Source organism: Ictalurus furcatus, chromosome 8 (genome assembly GCF_023375685.1).
Source record: "Ictalurus furcatus strain D&B chromosome 8, Billie_1.0, whole genome shotgun sequence".
NCBI lineage: Eukaryota > Metazoa > Chordata > Actinopteri > Siluriformes > Ictaluridae > Ictalurus > Ictalurus furcatus.
This window is the reverse complement of record NC_071262.1, coordinates 27520209-27535406: the sequence shown is the minus strand read 5'-3', so window position 1 is coordinate 27535406 and position 15198 is coordinate 27520209. Positions and strand designations below refer to the sequence as shown.

Genomic DNA, 15198 nt, shown 5'->3' with positions numbered 1-15198 from the left:
TTGGCTTGAGAGGCCATCTATTTGACCTCGGAATGGAACTTGGTTTGAGAGGTCGTCTCATCGACCTCAGAATGGAAATTGGCTTGAGAGGTCGTCTCTTCAACCTCGGACAGGAACTTGACTTGAAAGGTCGTCTCTTCGACCTCGGACAGGAACTTGGTTTGAGAGGTCGTCTCTTTGACCTGGGACAGGAACTTGGCATGAGCAGAGCTTGGGTTGGCCGTCTCTTCGACCTGGGACAGGAACTTGGCGTGAGCAGAGCTTGGGTTGGTCGTCTCTTCGTCCTCAAACAGGAACTTGGCTTGAAAGGTCGCCTCTTCAAACTCAGACAGGAACTTGGCTTGAGAGGCCGTCTCTTCGAACTCGGACAGGAACTTGGCTTTGGAGGCTGTCTCTTCGAAACTCGGACAGGAACTTGGCTTGTGAGGTCGTCTGTTTGACCTCGGAATGGAAATTAGTTTGAGAGGTCTTCTCTTCGACCTCGGACAGGAACTTGGCTTGAGAGATCGTCTCTTTGACCTCGGATAGAAACTTGGCTTGAGAGTTCATCTCTTCGACGTCAGACAGGAACTTGGCATGAGCAGGGCTTGGGGTGGCCGTCTCTTCGACCTGGAACAGGAACTTGACGTGAGGAGAGCTTGGGTTGGCCGTCTTTTTGACCTGGGACAGGAAATTGGCATGAGCAGAGCTTGTGTTTGACGTCTCCTCGACCTGGGACAGTAATTTGGTGTGAGCAGAGCTTGGGTTGGCCATCTCTTTGACCACGAACAGAAACTTGGCTTGAAAGGTCGCCTCTTCGAACTAGGACAGGAACTTGGCTTGAGGGCCGTCTATTTGACCTCGGAATGGAACTTGGTCTGAGAGGTCGTCTCCTCGACCTGGGACAGGAACTTGGCGTGAGAAGAGCTTGAGTTGGCCCTCTCTCTGACCTGGGACAGGAAATTGGCATGAGCAGAGCTTGGATTGGCCATCTCTTCGACGTGTGACAGAAACTTGGTGTGAGCAGAACTTGCGTTGGTCGTCTCTTTGACCTCGAACAGGAACTTGGCCTGAAAGGTCGCCTCTTCGAACTCGGACAGGAACTCGGCTTGAGAGGCCGTCTCTTCGACCTGTGACAGGAACTTGGCTTTGGAGCCTGTCTCTTCGACCTGTGACAGGAACTTGGCTTTGGAGCCTGTCTCTTCTACCTGTGACAGGAACTTGGCTTGTGAGGTCGTCTCTTCAACCTCGGACAGGAAATTGGCTTGAGAGGTCGTCTCTTCGACCTCAGACAGGAACTTGGCTTGAGAGGTCGTCTCTTCGACCTCAGACAAGAACATGGCTTGGGAGGTCACCTCATTGACCATGGACAGGAACTTGACTTTATGCTGGAGCTCTGGAGATGAAAGAAATGATGAAGATGATGAAGATGAGACATGGGTGGACCTTCCAACAGGACAACGATCCAAAGCATACAGCAAAGGAAACTCTCAATTGGTTTCAGAGAAAAAAAATCAAGGCATTAGAATGGACCAGTCAGTCACATGACTTGAATCCAATTGAACAAGATTTAAAGACAATATGTTTAGAAGAATGGGCCAAAATCACACCTGAATTCTGCGGCCCATTAATTTCTTCATACAGGAAGCGTCTTGAAGCTGTCATTACAAACAAAGGCTTCTCGATACTTTTTTCCTCAGTTATTCCGCTTTATTACACATTACTTTATTTAGGGACTTTAATGTTTGGATTTCTTTATATTTCCAGATTTCTTGAGTTAATACCAAAGTCTGGTGAAAATTTCATGTGAGTAGCCTCCTGGGAAATATATTTACTGAAAAAAAATGTTGACGCATTGGATACTTATTGCCCCCACTGTACATCAAGATGTCATCAATGTAAACCATGTGTGGAGCATGTCACTGAGTGCCATCTTAATTAAATACTGGAACAATTTGGGGCATTTGTCAAACCATCAGCATCACCAAGTATTCATAGTTCCCGGAGGCTGTCGAGAAGACTGTCTTCCACTTATGGCTGTACAGTTTTTTGATAGAGAGATGGATTGACCCCTAGCAAAAGGTCAAGAGCGCAATCCCAGGGTCTGTCGTGTGGGAGTTTGGTGGCACCTTGCTTGCTAATAACCTCTGCCCAGATGATAGATGTCTGTGGTCACAGTCTCTATTCCCATTGCTTTATAGCTTTCGATGGATTTGGACCCACATGTACACTGAGGAGAACATGTCTGAGCAGCTCAGTGACCAGCTATCTCCACCCTCTTCACCAGACTACCTTGGGATGGCACAATGTCTGGTTTAGATATTGACAAAAATTATAATGGGCTCTGACTGGATAGGTTCAATCGGTACTATCAGAGTCTGGGTTTAAAACAGAACTGATTTCTGAGCCCAGATATCTACCATCCACAGCCTAGTCTCACAGAGGACTGGAAACAGGCCTGTGCTATAAAGCTGCCCATGGCCCCAGAGTCAATCATGTAAGCAAAAATGAAATGAAATGAAACAATTTCATACTAACTCAATCACATTTTGATGTTAAATGAGTTAGCTGTATCATGTTTAGAGATGTTACTACCCAGTTGACTCAGAGGACCAGGTCTATCCAGGCAGCTAGGAAGCTAGCATGTGTCTAGACACTCTCCAAAAGACATAGACAAATTTTTGTATTTGTCTGGCATGTTCCCATGGTGACGGCTGGGTTTGATCCACTACCATGGACTCTGGGGTGGTGGAATTTCTTCAATTCTCAGTCGGTGAAGTGAGTTATTGTGACACACATAATCTTAGGAGACTGTCTCACGACAGTCATAAATATTACATCAGATACAAGGATACAAGGGATATTTAAATCATTAAAACAAACAAAAACACCCATAGTTTTATCGGTTCATCACTAAATGCCCTTGTCATGAATCTACCTCAAGCATTGTAAAACAAGAGCATGCAGAATAATCAAATTTTCTATTCACCCTAACCACAGTCTCTTCTGCCTACTAGCATCCGGTAAGAGGTCCTGCAGCATTTGAGCCACAAGCAAGTGACTCTTTAACAGCTTCTTTTTCCAGGATGTAAAGGTCATATATGCTCAGCTCTCTGGACTCAAAAGCAGATATAATAGCCGCTAAGGTTAAAAATGCGCTATATAAATGCAAGAAAAGAAAAAAATCCACACTCGGTAAGTGAATGATGGTTTGAAGTTGTGTGCAGTGTGAGGTGAAAATCCTGGACTTCATAATAAATGATTATGGCTCCATGTCTGGAAAGATTTATCTTTGTGCTTGATGCTTCAATTTGGTTAATGTAAAATGTATTTGAAAAAGTTTTACTCAACACTTAATGGTGAAGAAATCTACTTCCAGGTTCTGAGCACCACGATCAGGAAAACAAAGGCAGCTAAAGTAAACTCACAAATTCTCTAAAAGATAAAAAATAATCACAAAAAACTGCATTAAAACTGATTGGAAGCCAGTTCTACAACAAGGTCTGTATGAAGATCAATACATCAGTTACCTTTCTTGTATTTTTACTGCTGATTTAATCATCCTGACTGCATTCACTGGTTTCTAACTTATACTGGTAAACCTCCCACCATTCTCTGACCCACTAAAATAATCCATTTGTAAGTCATGATTTTCAGTGTCCTTTCGCTACTGCCAGAAAGTTGAGCACAGAGATTAGTGAACAAAACAAGCTCATATAAATCATGACAAGATCATGTTTTTTGTTACTTTTTTAATGGAATTGCTTCTTATATTTATTGTGAAAAAATTAATTACTATAATCATAAACAAACAAAAAACATACAAGTTGGATTTTTTTACAAGTTCAGTGTTACTGAAGTTAATACATCCGTAGTTACTTCACACGTGTGCACAGAAATAAAACCTGTAGCATAGGAGATTATCCACACTGCAAATAAAACAATATCTTAAAGACAGGCAACTTTAATATAATTATTATTATGAGATTAGTGTAAACAAATACAAAATTATTTCTAGGCTTTTCTGTTTTGTTTTGTATTGTTTTTTTTGTTAGCGCATCATATGTCATACCATTGTAATGAAAAATATGGATTACATTTGCCTAGTCAAGATATTTTCACTTGGTAAAATATTTTCACTGTTGTTGCAGTGTAATAGTATCATGTGTTATGAATTATTTCTGTTACATCTTACAGTTTTTTTCACATCGGAGTACACACACTCATCTGCTGAGCCAGTTTTCTTTTTTTCAGCTTTGGCTTTCCTCTTGGTAAATTGCACAGCTGCGTAATTCAGTGTTTCAGCTTCAGCTTCCTGAATAATAATAATAGTAATAATAATAATAATAATAATAATAATAATAATCCAGATGAAAGTAATAACAATACAATATGGGTAAATGAACAATACACACTAACTACACAGAACAAGAGCAGCATCAAAATAAAAAGCTTGGGATTGTTCTGCAAATCTGAGTAAACTGACTGTTTATATTAAATCTAAAACATTATAATGAGTAACATATTAATGCAGCAATATTTTACATACAGAAGTAACACACGTACCTGCTTCATTCCTGGAGAATCTTCTATACAAGCTTTCACTATTAATACAGAAACACACCTATTAGTCTTTTTGGTCAAACTAAAGTTAACTGTACTTATAAAGTTTTTAATTATTGTGATGACAAAAGCACTTACTTTTATCACATTTTCTTCTCCTCAGTATGAAATAAATGAGACAGAAAATCAGAAGTGCGCACAAACCCAAAGCCGTTCCCAAACCGAGCACTGTCGAATGTAGAGATCTGATCATTTCTGATTCTGTTATTGATAACATTACATTTACATTAGTGCAAATTATTTTCTGGGCATATTATACTGTACTAATTAAGAATAATTAATTAATGATGAATTATAAGACATATCACCTGTTTTCTCGTGTGTGTTCATGTTAGTGCTGTTTCCATGCAGTGTTGGTTCATACACCACTGAATTATCACACAGAGCTGGTTTAGATGTTTCTGATGCAATAGTAACATGATCACCTATAAACATTTATCATAATTCAATAAAACTCTGTAACTCAGTGTTGTTGAAGAAAACACAGTTAGTATTTCACTACTTCATTATTATTTGTCTTCCAGGTTGAACATGTTAATGGTAATAAGGAAAAAAATCACTACATTAAACCAGAAGCTTAATCAATTTTAGTGGAAATCCTACCTTTAATTTTTAAATAAGTTCCATCTTCAAACGTAAGGTTGGGTCTCGTCAGTGCACAGTAGTACATGGCTTCATCAGACTGAATGATGTTTAAAATTGTCAAATTGCGGCAGTTTGAAGATCTTTCTATTTGGAAATGAGAGTCTTGGAATCCATTGTAAAATGTTTCTCCACCACTTTTATATACCCTGACTATAATCTGAGGTTTTTTTCTGTTTGGTTGCTTAACCCAGGCAATCATCCCGACTTCTTTTTCAGAAATACAACACTGCAGAGTAACCGAGTCCCCGATATTCACACTGAGCTCTTTATCAGGCTGATAAACTGGTGACTCTGTGAGGGATTGTGCAGTAACCCAGCGTCTACCAGGTTGGACTGTATCTAGAAAAGTAAATGCATTAATAAGGTAATGAATGTATTTCAGATATTATTACACATAATTAAAGATAATTAAAGATTATTATAAGATAATTAAAGATCATACCAAAGGAATAATAGAAAGGACTTCTACATACAGCTTGCACAAAGTGTCTTTAGAGTAATAATACTAGACATACATCAAACTAGATGGGAATAATTTGCTCATATTACTTACACATGGTGCTGAAGATCAAAATTAAAATCCAGAATCCAGTCATTTTTCATTTCTCAGAAATTCTACAGTGTTTGTATCTCATTTATCAACAGAATATGAATGCACTTGAAGCTTGGTTTGAATTTATATTTATACTATAGGCAGTCTGTACTGACCACGCCCCAGAATATGATGTGATTGGGTGTATTAAAAAAAAAGTCATGATAAGCAAGCACATGGTATTCTGATCTGCCTACATCTACACCACATATTATTTTCCATATTAGTGTATTGATGTTGCACAGATATACAGTATCATGAGAAAGATGTTATGACAGAATGGAAAATGTGGTTTACTTTTACACTCGCGTGTGCCCACACTAATGTCTTACTGTTGCTTATTTTAATTGCTCTCTTAATTCAACATGTTTGTGCAAAATGCCAAATAAGTTGCTTGGTTTAGTGAGTCTACCAAATGATGTAAATATATAAATGAACCAGTTACACACAGACTTGGCCCTATACACACTATAGTCACCATCCTGGAACGTGCGAGTGTCAGTGTTGTGTTCTGCTTAGACATGAACATGGACAAATTGGCTTTTATGAGTGATATACAGTATCAGGAATATTAATTTGTTATTAATGCATGTTGGAAAATGACCATGAAGTCCATTATAAACCGCTGAACTGTGAATTGTATTGAAGTGTATACTATATCTTCATATATATTTGTATATAATGATCAACAAGTAGCCGGTAAAGTCAAGGCCTGCTCTGTGACCTGAAACAGATCAGTTTTACTAACAGAGCTTTAAGGGTGAGGATTTACTGCCACCTAGTGGGAGATAGTGTTATTGGTTCTTAATGCTAAAATGTTCAAATCTACACACTAATACTGATTGGTAGATAGTGTTTGTAGTGAAGTTGGAGAAAAACATACACAGTGTGTGATGATGACCGTGTGAGAAAGAGACTGAGAGTGGGAATGTGAGAGTTTGAGATCGGAGAGAAGCGCAATGAGGCGTGAAAGTCCGTCGCTGTCCGTGGTGTTGAAACTCTTGTGACGAAACAGTGCACATCGGTTACCATAGCAAGATGAATAAAGTGTTAATGCACCTCAATGACCATGAGAAATATTTGTACATATATTATTATTATAGCAGATAATAAAATCCCAGATGTACTGACTTGTCGCTGTGAGAAACCAGCTTTTCATTTCACGTTTCTTAATTTTCATTAGTGTTTAAAGAGGGAACCTCTACAGTTAAGGAACAAGTTTAATGTTGTTCAGGGGAGGGTGAAAAGGTAGCACACAGGAAGTGATGTAATAACTGTAAAGCTGAGTCTACATGGTTATAGGAGAGGCTCCTCCAAAACTGTTTATCAGGTGATCCAGTTCTGTTTTGTATGTATGGTTGTAGTTTTATATTACAGACGACATCTTACAGAATGATCATTAATAAAAGATACTAATAAAATTAATTAAAATATGGATTTTATGAAGACCAGAGCAGTGACGTAAACCAACGTAGTGATGAATATCAGGGCAGTGACCGGACTGTAAAGGGTATGACAGATGTATGTTTATAACAAAATGATACCAGATAATGAATTCGTAGAGTAAACTGCGTATAATATGAAAAATAAATAATATAATTAACACCACTTAATGCACAGTGATTACTTGGAGAAACGATATTAGACGTGATATCTGACCCTGAGCCTAGAAAATCTAACAGTAAATTTTATGTTAATAGTTTTTAACTTGTTTAAATCAATAGATATGACATTTTGAAAGAAATTCTGTGTGTGAAAGACAGCATGAGACTGGAGATGCTGAACACACTTCACAGTTGGTCAGAGCTGTTGTCGGGTGGCAGTTGTGGTCAGACTTTACTCATGAGCTATAGTTAGTCTTCCTGTATAAGCGCAGCAATGTGCCAACAGACACTTGTGCAAAACGCTGTGACTGCAGCCAACAGGATGTAATAATACACATCAAAGTGAGCATGAGTGTCTTTCGTTAAATAGATCAAGTGATTCTCACACGACTGTCTGTTTGATGCTCAACATCTCAACAACTGCACGTTCCTGTAGGTTTATTCTGTACAACATCAAGAGAATCAGACCCTATCTATCCGAACAGGCTATACAGATACTAGTCCAGGCTCTTGTTATCTCAAAACTAGACTACTGTAACGCACTACTCTCGGGCCTCGCAGCCAGCTCCATCAAACCCCTTCAGATGATTCAGAATGCAGCAGCAGGCCTCGTCTTCAACCAGCCCAAATGAACCCATGTCAAACCCCTCTTCATCTCCCTTCACTGGCTTCCTGTAGCTGCCCGTATCAAATTCAAGGCCTTGATGCTCACGTACAAGACCTTGTCTGGAACAGCACCCTCCTATCTCAACTCTCTCCTGAAGGCTCACGTTCCCTCACGCAATCTGCGATCGGTTAACGACCGACGCTTAGTAGCACCTACTCAGTGTGGCTCAAGGTCTCTTTCCAGAATCTTCAAACTGACTGTCTTTCAGTAGTGGAATGAACTTCCAACCTCAATCCGGACCACAGAATCTGTCACTATCTTCAAAAAACAGCGAAAGATCTTCTGTAAGCACTTAACTAACCCCTAAAAATAAATAAATAAATAAATAATAAATAAACACGTACTCTGGCACTTACAACCTCTACTCTGCACACTTGCTTCTTCTGGAACTCAGTTAATGGATCTTGTATGGGAAGCACTACTTGTATTGTTCCTGACGAAACAGTGCACATCGGTTACCATAGCAAGATGAATAAAGTGTTAATGCACCTCAATGACCATGAGAAATATTTGTACATATATTATTATTATAGCAGATAATAAAATCCCAGATGTACTGACTTGTCGCTGTGAGAAACCAGCTTTTCATTTCACGTTTCTTAATTTTCATTAGTGTTTAAAGAGGGAACCTCTACAGTTAAGGAACAAGTTTAATGTTGTTCAGGGGAGGGTGAAAAGGTAGCACACAGGAAGTGATGTAATAACTGTAAAGCTGAGTCTACATGGTTATAGGAGAGGCTCCTCCAAAACTGTTTATCAGGTGATCCAGTTCTGTTTTGTATGTATGGTTGTAGTTTTATATTACAGACGACATCTTACAGAATGATCATTAATAAAAGATACTAATAAAATTAATTAAAATATGGATTTTATGAAGACCAGAGCAGTGACGTAAACCAACGTAGTGATGAATATCAGGGCAGTGACCGGACTGTAAAGGGTATGACAGATGTATGTTTATAACAAAATGATACCAGATAATGAATTCGTAGAGTAAACTGCGTATAATATGAAAAATAAATAATATAATTAACACCACTTAATGCACAGTGATTACTTGGAGAAACGATATTAGACGTGATATCTGACCCTGAGCCTAGAAAATCTAACAGTAAATTTTATGTTAATAGTTTTTAACTTGTTTAAATCAATAGATATGACATTTTGAAAGAAATTCTGTGTGTGAAAGACAGCATGAGACTGGAGATGCTGAACACACTTCACAGTTGGTCAGAGCTGTTGTCGGGTGGCAGTTGTGGTCAGACTTTACTCATGAGCTATAGTTAGTCTTCCTGTATAAGCGCAGCAATGTGCCAACAGACACTTGTGCAAAACGCTGTGACTGCAGCCAACAGGATGTAATAATACACATCAAAGTGAGCATGAGTGTCTTTCGTTAAATAGATCAAGTGATTCTCACACGACTGTCTGTTTGATGCTCAACATCTCAACAACTGCACGTTCCTGTAGGTTTATTCTGTACAACATCAAGAGAATCAGACCCTATCTATCCGAACAGGCTATACAGATACTAGTCCAGGCTCTTGTTATCTCAAAACTAGACTACTGTAACGCACTACTCTCGGGCCTCGCAGCCAGCTCCATCAAACCCCTTCAGATGATTCAGAATGCAGCAGCAGGCCTCGTCTTCAACCAGCCCAAATGAACCCATGTCAAACCCCTCTTCATCTCCCTTCACTGGCTTCCTGTAGCTGCCCGTATCAAATTCAAGGCCTTGATGCTCACGTACAAGACCTTGTCTGGAACAGCACCCTCCTATCTCAACTCTCTCCTGAAGGCTCACGTTCCCTCACGCAATCTGCGATCGGTTAACGACCGACGCTTAGTAGCACCTACTCAGTGTGGCTCAAGGTCTCTTTCCAGAATCTTCAAACTGACTGTCTTTCAGTAGTGGAATGAACTTCCAACCTCAATCCGGACCACAGAATCTGTCACTATCTTCAAAAAACAGCGAAAGATCTTCTGTAAGCACTTAACTAACCCCTAAAAATAAATAAATAAATAAATAAATAAATAAACACGTACTCTGGCACTTACACCTCTACTCTGCACACTTTGCTTCTTCTGGAACTCAGTTAATGGATCTTGTATGGAAGCACTACTTGTATTGTTCTCCGCTTGATATATCACTTTGCTCGTATTTTCTCATTTGTAAGTCGCTTTGGATAAAAGCGTCTGCTAAATGAATAAATGTAAATGTAAATGATGCTGAAGTCTCCAGCGTTAGTTCTCTCAGAGCCGAGATCTACTGTAAAACAATCTGGATTATCTGTTCAATGATCAAGAGATTCAAGATTTTATTTGTCACATACACAATTATATACAGTATATAACTTGCTGTGGAATGAAAACGATCAACATCTTCCATGAAACTCAGAGAGTTCAGGTTAAACATATGACTTTTTTTTTTTATAAAGAAGTGTTTGGGATAGGTGTACTGTAGAACACAGAGCACTGACTTGTTAAATATACAACATCGACAGATATGATATACACTCAGATGTATTACACATATTTTACATGTTTATTTATACATTAGATTATATAATAATAATAATAATAATAATAATAATAATAATAATAATAATAATAATAGAAGAAAAAGAACATTGACCAAGCCCTGCCCTATATATATATATATATATATATATATATGATATTTTTTAAAAAAAAACCTTTAGTATAGCAGAAGTTCAGCCAATATTAACGTGTGTTCTGGGTTGTTTATGTTATATATTACAGTGTCACGTACATCACATCAGAGTACACCAAATCATCCCTTCCTGCAGGTTTGACTTTATTCATGAAGAATTGCAAAGTTTCATAATTCAAGGTGTTGAAATGAGATTCCTGAAAAAAAGAATTAAAAGATTGATTTATGAAATGAGTTTATAGTGTAAATGTATATAGGATCGCTTTAGGACCAACACTGAGCAGATATATTATATATTATATTATAAGTAATCAAATGTAATAGTGAACTGGTGAGATTTCTCCATGACTAAAGGAGACAGAGTAACATATCTTTTTCTTCTATAAATTACAATTTAAAAACAAAGTGTTTACGTATCTGCACACATACCTGTCTCATTCCGTGAGAGTCGTCTATAGAGGCGTTCACTATTAATACAGAAATACACTTATTTAGTCACGCAGATAGAACTGAACTGACATAATTATTATCTGATGACAAAAGCACTTACTTTTATCACATTTTCTTCTCCTCAGTGTGAAATAAATGAGACAGAAAATCAGAAGTGCGCACAAACCCAAAGCCGTTCCCAAACCGAGCACTGTCAGATATATAGATAAATATAAATAACATTTCTGAAACTGTCATTTTATATCATGTACTCGGTTATAATGAACACATTAAAAGATGGATTAGAGCAGATCATTTTCCAGGCAAATTAAAAACGATGAATTAACGATGAATGAATTAAATGATTACAAAAAAAGACTTACCTGTTTTCTCGTGTGTGTTCATGTTAGTGTTGTTTCCATGCAGTGTTGGTTCACACACCACTGAATTATCACACAGAGCTGGTTTAGATGTTTCTGATGCAATAGTAACATGATCACCTATAAACATTTATCATAATTCACTAAAAGTCTGTAACTCAATGTTTCACTACTTCATTATTATTTGTCTTTCAGGTTGAACATGTTAATGGTAATAAGGAAAATTATCACTACATTAAACCAGATGATAAATACCTCAATTGCCCATTATGTATTTTTACTGCTGATTTAATAATCTTAATAATCCTCACTGCATTCACTGGTTTCTCACTTATACAGGTAAACCTCACCACTATCCGAGCCTCAGAAATAACCCATTTATAAGGCGGCATGATTTTCGGTGTCCTTCCACTAGTGAATGAAACAAGCCCCGTCCCCAGTTAACGTGGACGTCACATTCCTTGACTTAGATTTAAAACCAACCTTTTTGAACATACACGAGTAATGGATCATTATTATTTTTTGAACTGAGAAATTTTCAGAATAATGTTAAAGATCCCGTTTTTGTTACATTTTTTAATGAAATTGCTCTTTATGTTTATTGCGTCATTTCATCAGTCACAGAAATGAGGCCACAAAATCTGTACAAAGTGAAACACTAAAATCATACAACAGAAAAAAAAAGTTTGTGAAATTGAATAACAGGACAGAAATAATGGTGGGGAAAAAAACTTTAAACATGTACATGAATAAAACCTATGACATGGAAGTTTAGCTACAATGCAAAAAAACAAAAACAAAACAATATATATATTTTTAATTGTTACATAATTTTTATTGTGACATTATCATTAGCAAACATAAGATTATTTCTAGATTACTCTGTTTTGTTCTACCGGTATATAATTTTATTTCTAGAAATAAATTAACCTGTCAATCGAATAAGACAATTTCAAGCTTGAAATTAATGAAGAAGAAACGTTGTTTTAATAATCATCATTGTATCTCATAATGATAAATATTTCATTAACATTTCACTATAGTCAAGATATTTTCACTTGCTAAAACATTTTCACTGTGTAATAGTACCGTGTGTTAAGAGCCATTTATATTATCTAAAAGCTTTCTTTACATCGGAGTACACACACTCGTCTGATGAGCCAGTTTTCCTTTTTTCAGCTTTGGATTTCCTCTTAGAGAACTGTAAAGCTGCATAATGCAGCGGGTCAGCTTCAGATTCCTGTATAATAATAATAATAATAATAATAATAATAATAATAATAATAATAATAATAATGAAGCAAAATTTAAAGTTCACATGTAAGTAAATTAATAATAAGTCTTTAGACTATCTACATAAAAAAAAACTATTATCTTCACATACCTGCCTCATTCCGGGAGAATTTTCTATAGAGGCATTAACTATTAATACAGAAAGAACTTATTAGTCCTTTTAGTAGCACTAAAGTTAACTGTATTTATAAACTTGAAATTGTTGTGATGAGAAAAGCACTTACTTCTAGAGATTTCACATTTTCTTCTCCTCAGTATGAAATAAATGAGGCAGAAAATCAGAAGTGCGGACAAACCCAAAGCCGTTCCCAAACCGAGCACTGTCGAACGTAGAGATCTGGTTATTTCTGGTTCTGTTATTTCACTACATTACATTCATGTCAGTACAAATCATTTTCTGGGCAAATGATGCTGTACGAATTAAGAATAATTCATTAACGCTGAATTATGAGACATATCACCTGTTTTCTCGTGTGTGTTCATGTTAATGTTGTTTCCATGCAGTGTTGGTTCACACACCAATGAATTATCACACAGAGCTGGTTTAGATGTTTCTGATGCAGTAGTAACATGATCACCTATAAACATTTATCATAATTCACTAAAAGTCTGTAACTCAGTGTTGTTGAAGAAAACACAGTTAGTATTTCACTACTTCATCATTATTTGTCTTCCAGGTTGAACATGTTAATGGTAATATGGAAAATATCACTACATTAAACCTGTAGCTTAATCAATTTTAGTGGAAATCCTACCTTTAATTTTTAAATAAGTTCCATCTCCAAACACAGGGTTGGGTCTTATCCGTGCACAGTAGTACATGGCTTCATCGGACTGAATGATGTTTAAAATGATCAAATTGAAGCAGTTTGAAGATCTCTCTATTTGAAAATGAGACTTTTGGGATTCATTGTAAAATGTTTCTCCAATACTTTTATATAACTGGACTATACTCTGAGGTTTTTTTCTGTTTGGTTGCTTAAACCAGGCCATCATCCCGACTTCATTTTCAGAAATACAACACTGTAGAGTAGCCGAGTCTCCGATATTCACACTGAGCTCTTTATCAGGCTGATAAACTGGTGACTCTGTGAGGGATTGTGCAGTAACCCAGCGTCTACCAATTTTGAATGTATCTAGAAAAGTAAATGCATTAATTAAGTAAATAATGTATTTCAGATATTATTACACATAAGGAGTTATTAATGATCACCTTAAAGGAATAATACTGGAGTTCCTTTTATATACAAAAAGTAATAGGCTCCATAGATTTTTTATTTTTTTTTCAAAATACATTAAGATGGGAATAATTTGCTCATATTACTTACACATGGTGCTCAAGATCAAAATTAATATCCAGAAAGCAGTCATCTTTTTCAAGTTTTTGTATCTTATTTAACAACAGAATATGAATGTGCTTGAAGCATGGTTTGAATTTATATTTATACTATAGGCGGTCTGTACTGACCACGCCCCAGAATATGACGTGATTGGCTGTAAAAAAAATTTTTTTTAAAGATTTATAAGGAAGCACATGGTATTCTGATCTGCTTACATCTACACCACATTTTTCCATATTAGTGTTTTGGTGTTGCACATCATGACCTCATGACATCATGACAAAGATGTTAAGACAGAATGGAAAATGTGGTTTACTTTTACACTCACGTGTGCCCACACTAATGTCTCATTGTTACAGTGTATGTCAGTAAATTTAAGTACATAAATTACCATAAATACATGAAAATTTCTTTAATTGAGAATTTACTGCCACCTCGTGGGAGATATATAGTGGTATATAATGGTATTTTTAACTCATGATTCATTTGAGATGTTCCCTATAATAAATGAAACCTCAGCAGTTACAGTGACACTGAGTTACAGCACATGTGAGCTTAAATCCCAGAACTGCTCCTGGTAGAGCCTTAAACGAGACCCTGAACTCTAAACTGTTCAGTTTTATATTTGAATTAAGACTCGGCTTCTATTACACACAGAGTTCCGCAGTTACTCTCCATCACTTTGGTAATATATTCATATTGTACAATGTTTAGTTTCAGTTACTTGGCATGTATGAGATGAACATAAACACGTAAAATGTTACTTTTATTACAGGCTGAAAATTTCACTTCTATATTTTAGTGTATTTTTATGTGATAAGATCGAGTTTCAACACCACGGACAGCGACAAAATCCTGACCAGGAGCTAAAATAGAGGCATGTAGTCTTACCAAGTAGTGTACTAAATACAAAAGTATGCCCTCTGTGGAAGCAGGCATTTTGAAATACTGCTTCCAGGTCCAGAGGATGTA

At 36.8% G+C, this 15198-nt stretch overlaps 2 protein-coding genes across 2 annotated transcripts; both read right to left on the bottom strand.

Annotated features, from left to right (window-relative positions):
• Window positions 1–830: 830 nt before the first annotated feature.
• Window positions 831–5843, bottom strand: LOC128612033 (uncharacterized). The gene is made up of 7 exons (XM_053631937.1): window positions 5801–5843; window positions 5206–5586; window positions 4911–5027; window positions 4690–4770; window positions 4540–4583; window positions 4168–4294; window positions 831–1087 (listed from the first exon to the last, which is right to left on the bottom strand). The coding sequence occupies exons 1-7, from the start codon at window positions 5841–5843 to the stop codon at window positions 831–833; spliced, it is 1050 nt and encodes a 349-aa protein (XP_053487912.1).
• Window positions 5844–12497: 6654 nt separating this feature from the next.
• Window positions 12498–14352, bottom strand: LOC128611101 (uncharacterized). The gene is made up of 6 exons (XM_053630369.1): window positions 14215–14352; window positions 13642–14022; window positions 13348–13464; window positions 13126–13206; window positions 12978–13015; window positions 12498–12833 (listed from the first exon to the last, which is right to left on the bottom strand). The coding sequence occupies exons 1-6, from the start codon at window positions 14255–14257 to the stop codon at window positions 12705–12707; spliced, it is 789 nt and encodes a 262-aa protein (XP_053486344.1). The 5' UTR covers window positions 14258–14352; the 3' UTR covers window positions 12498–12704.
• Between the last annotated feature and the right edge of the window lie 846 nt (window positions 14353–15198).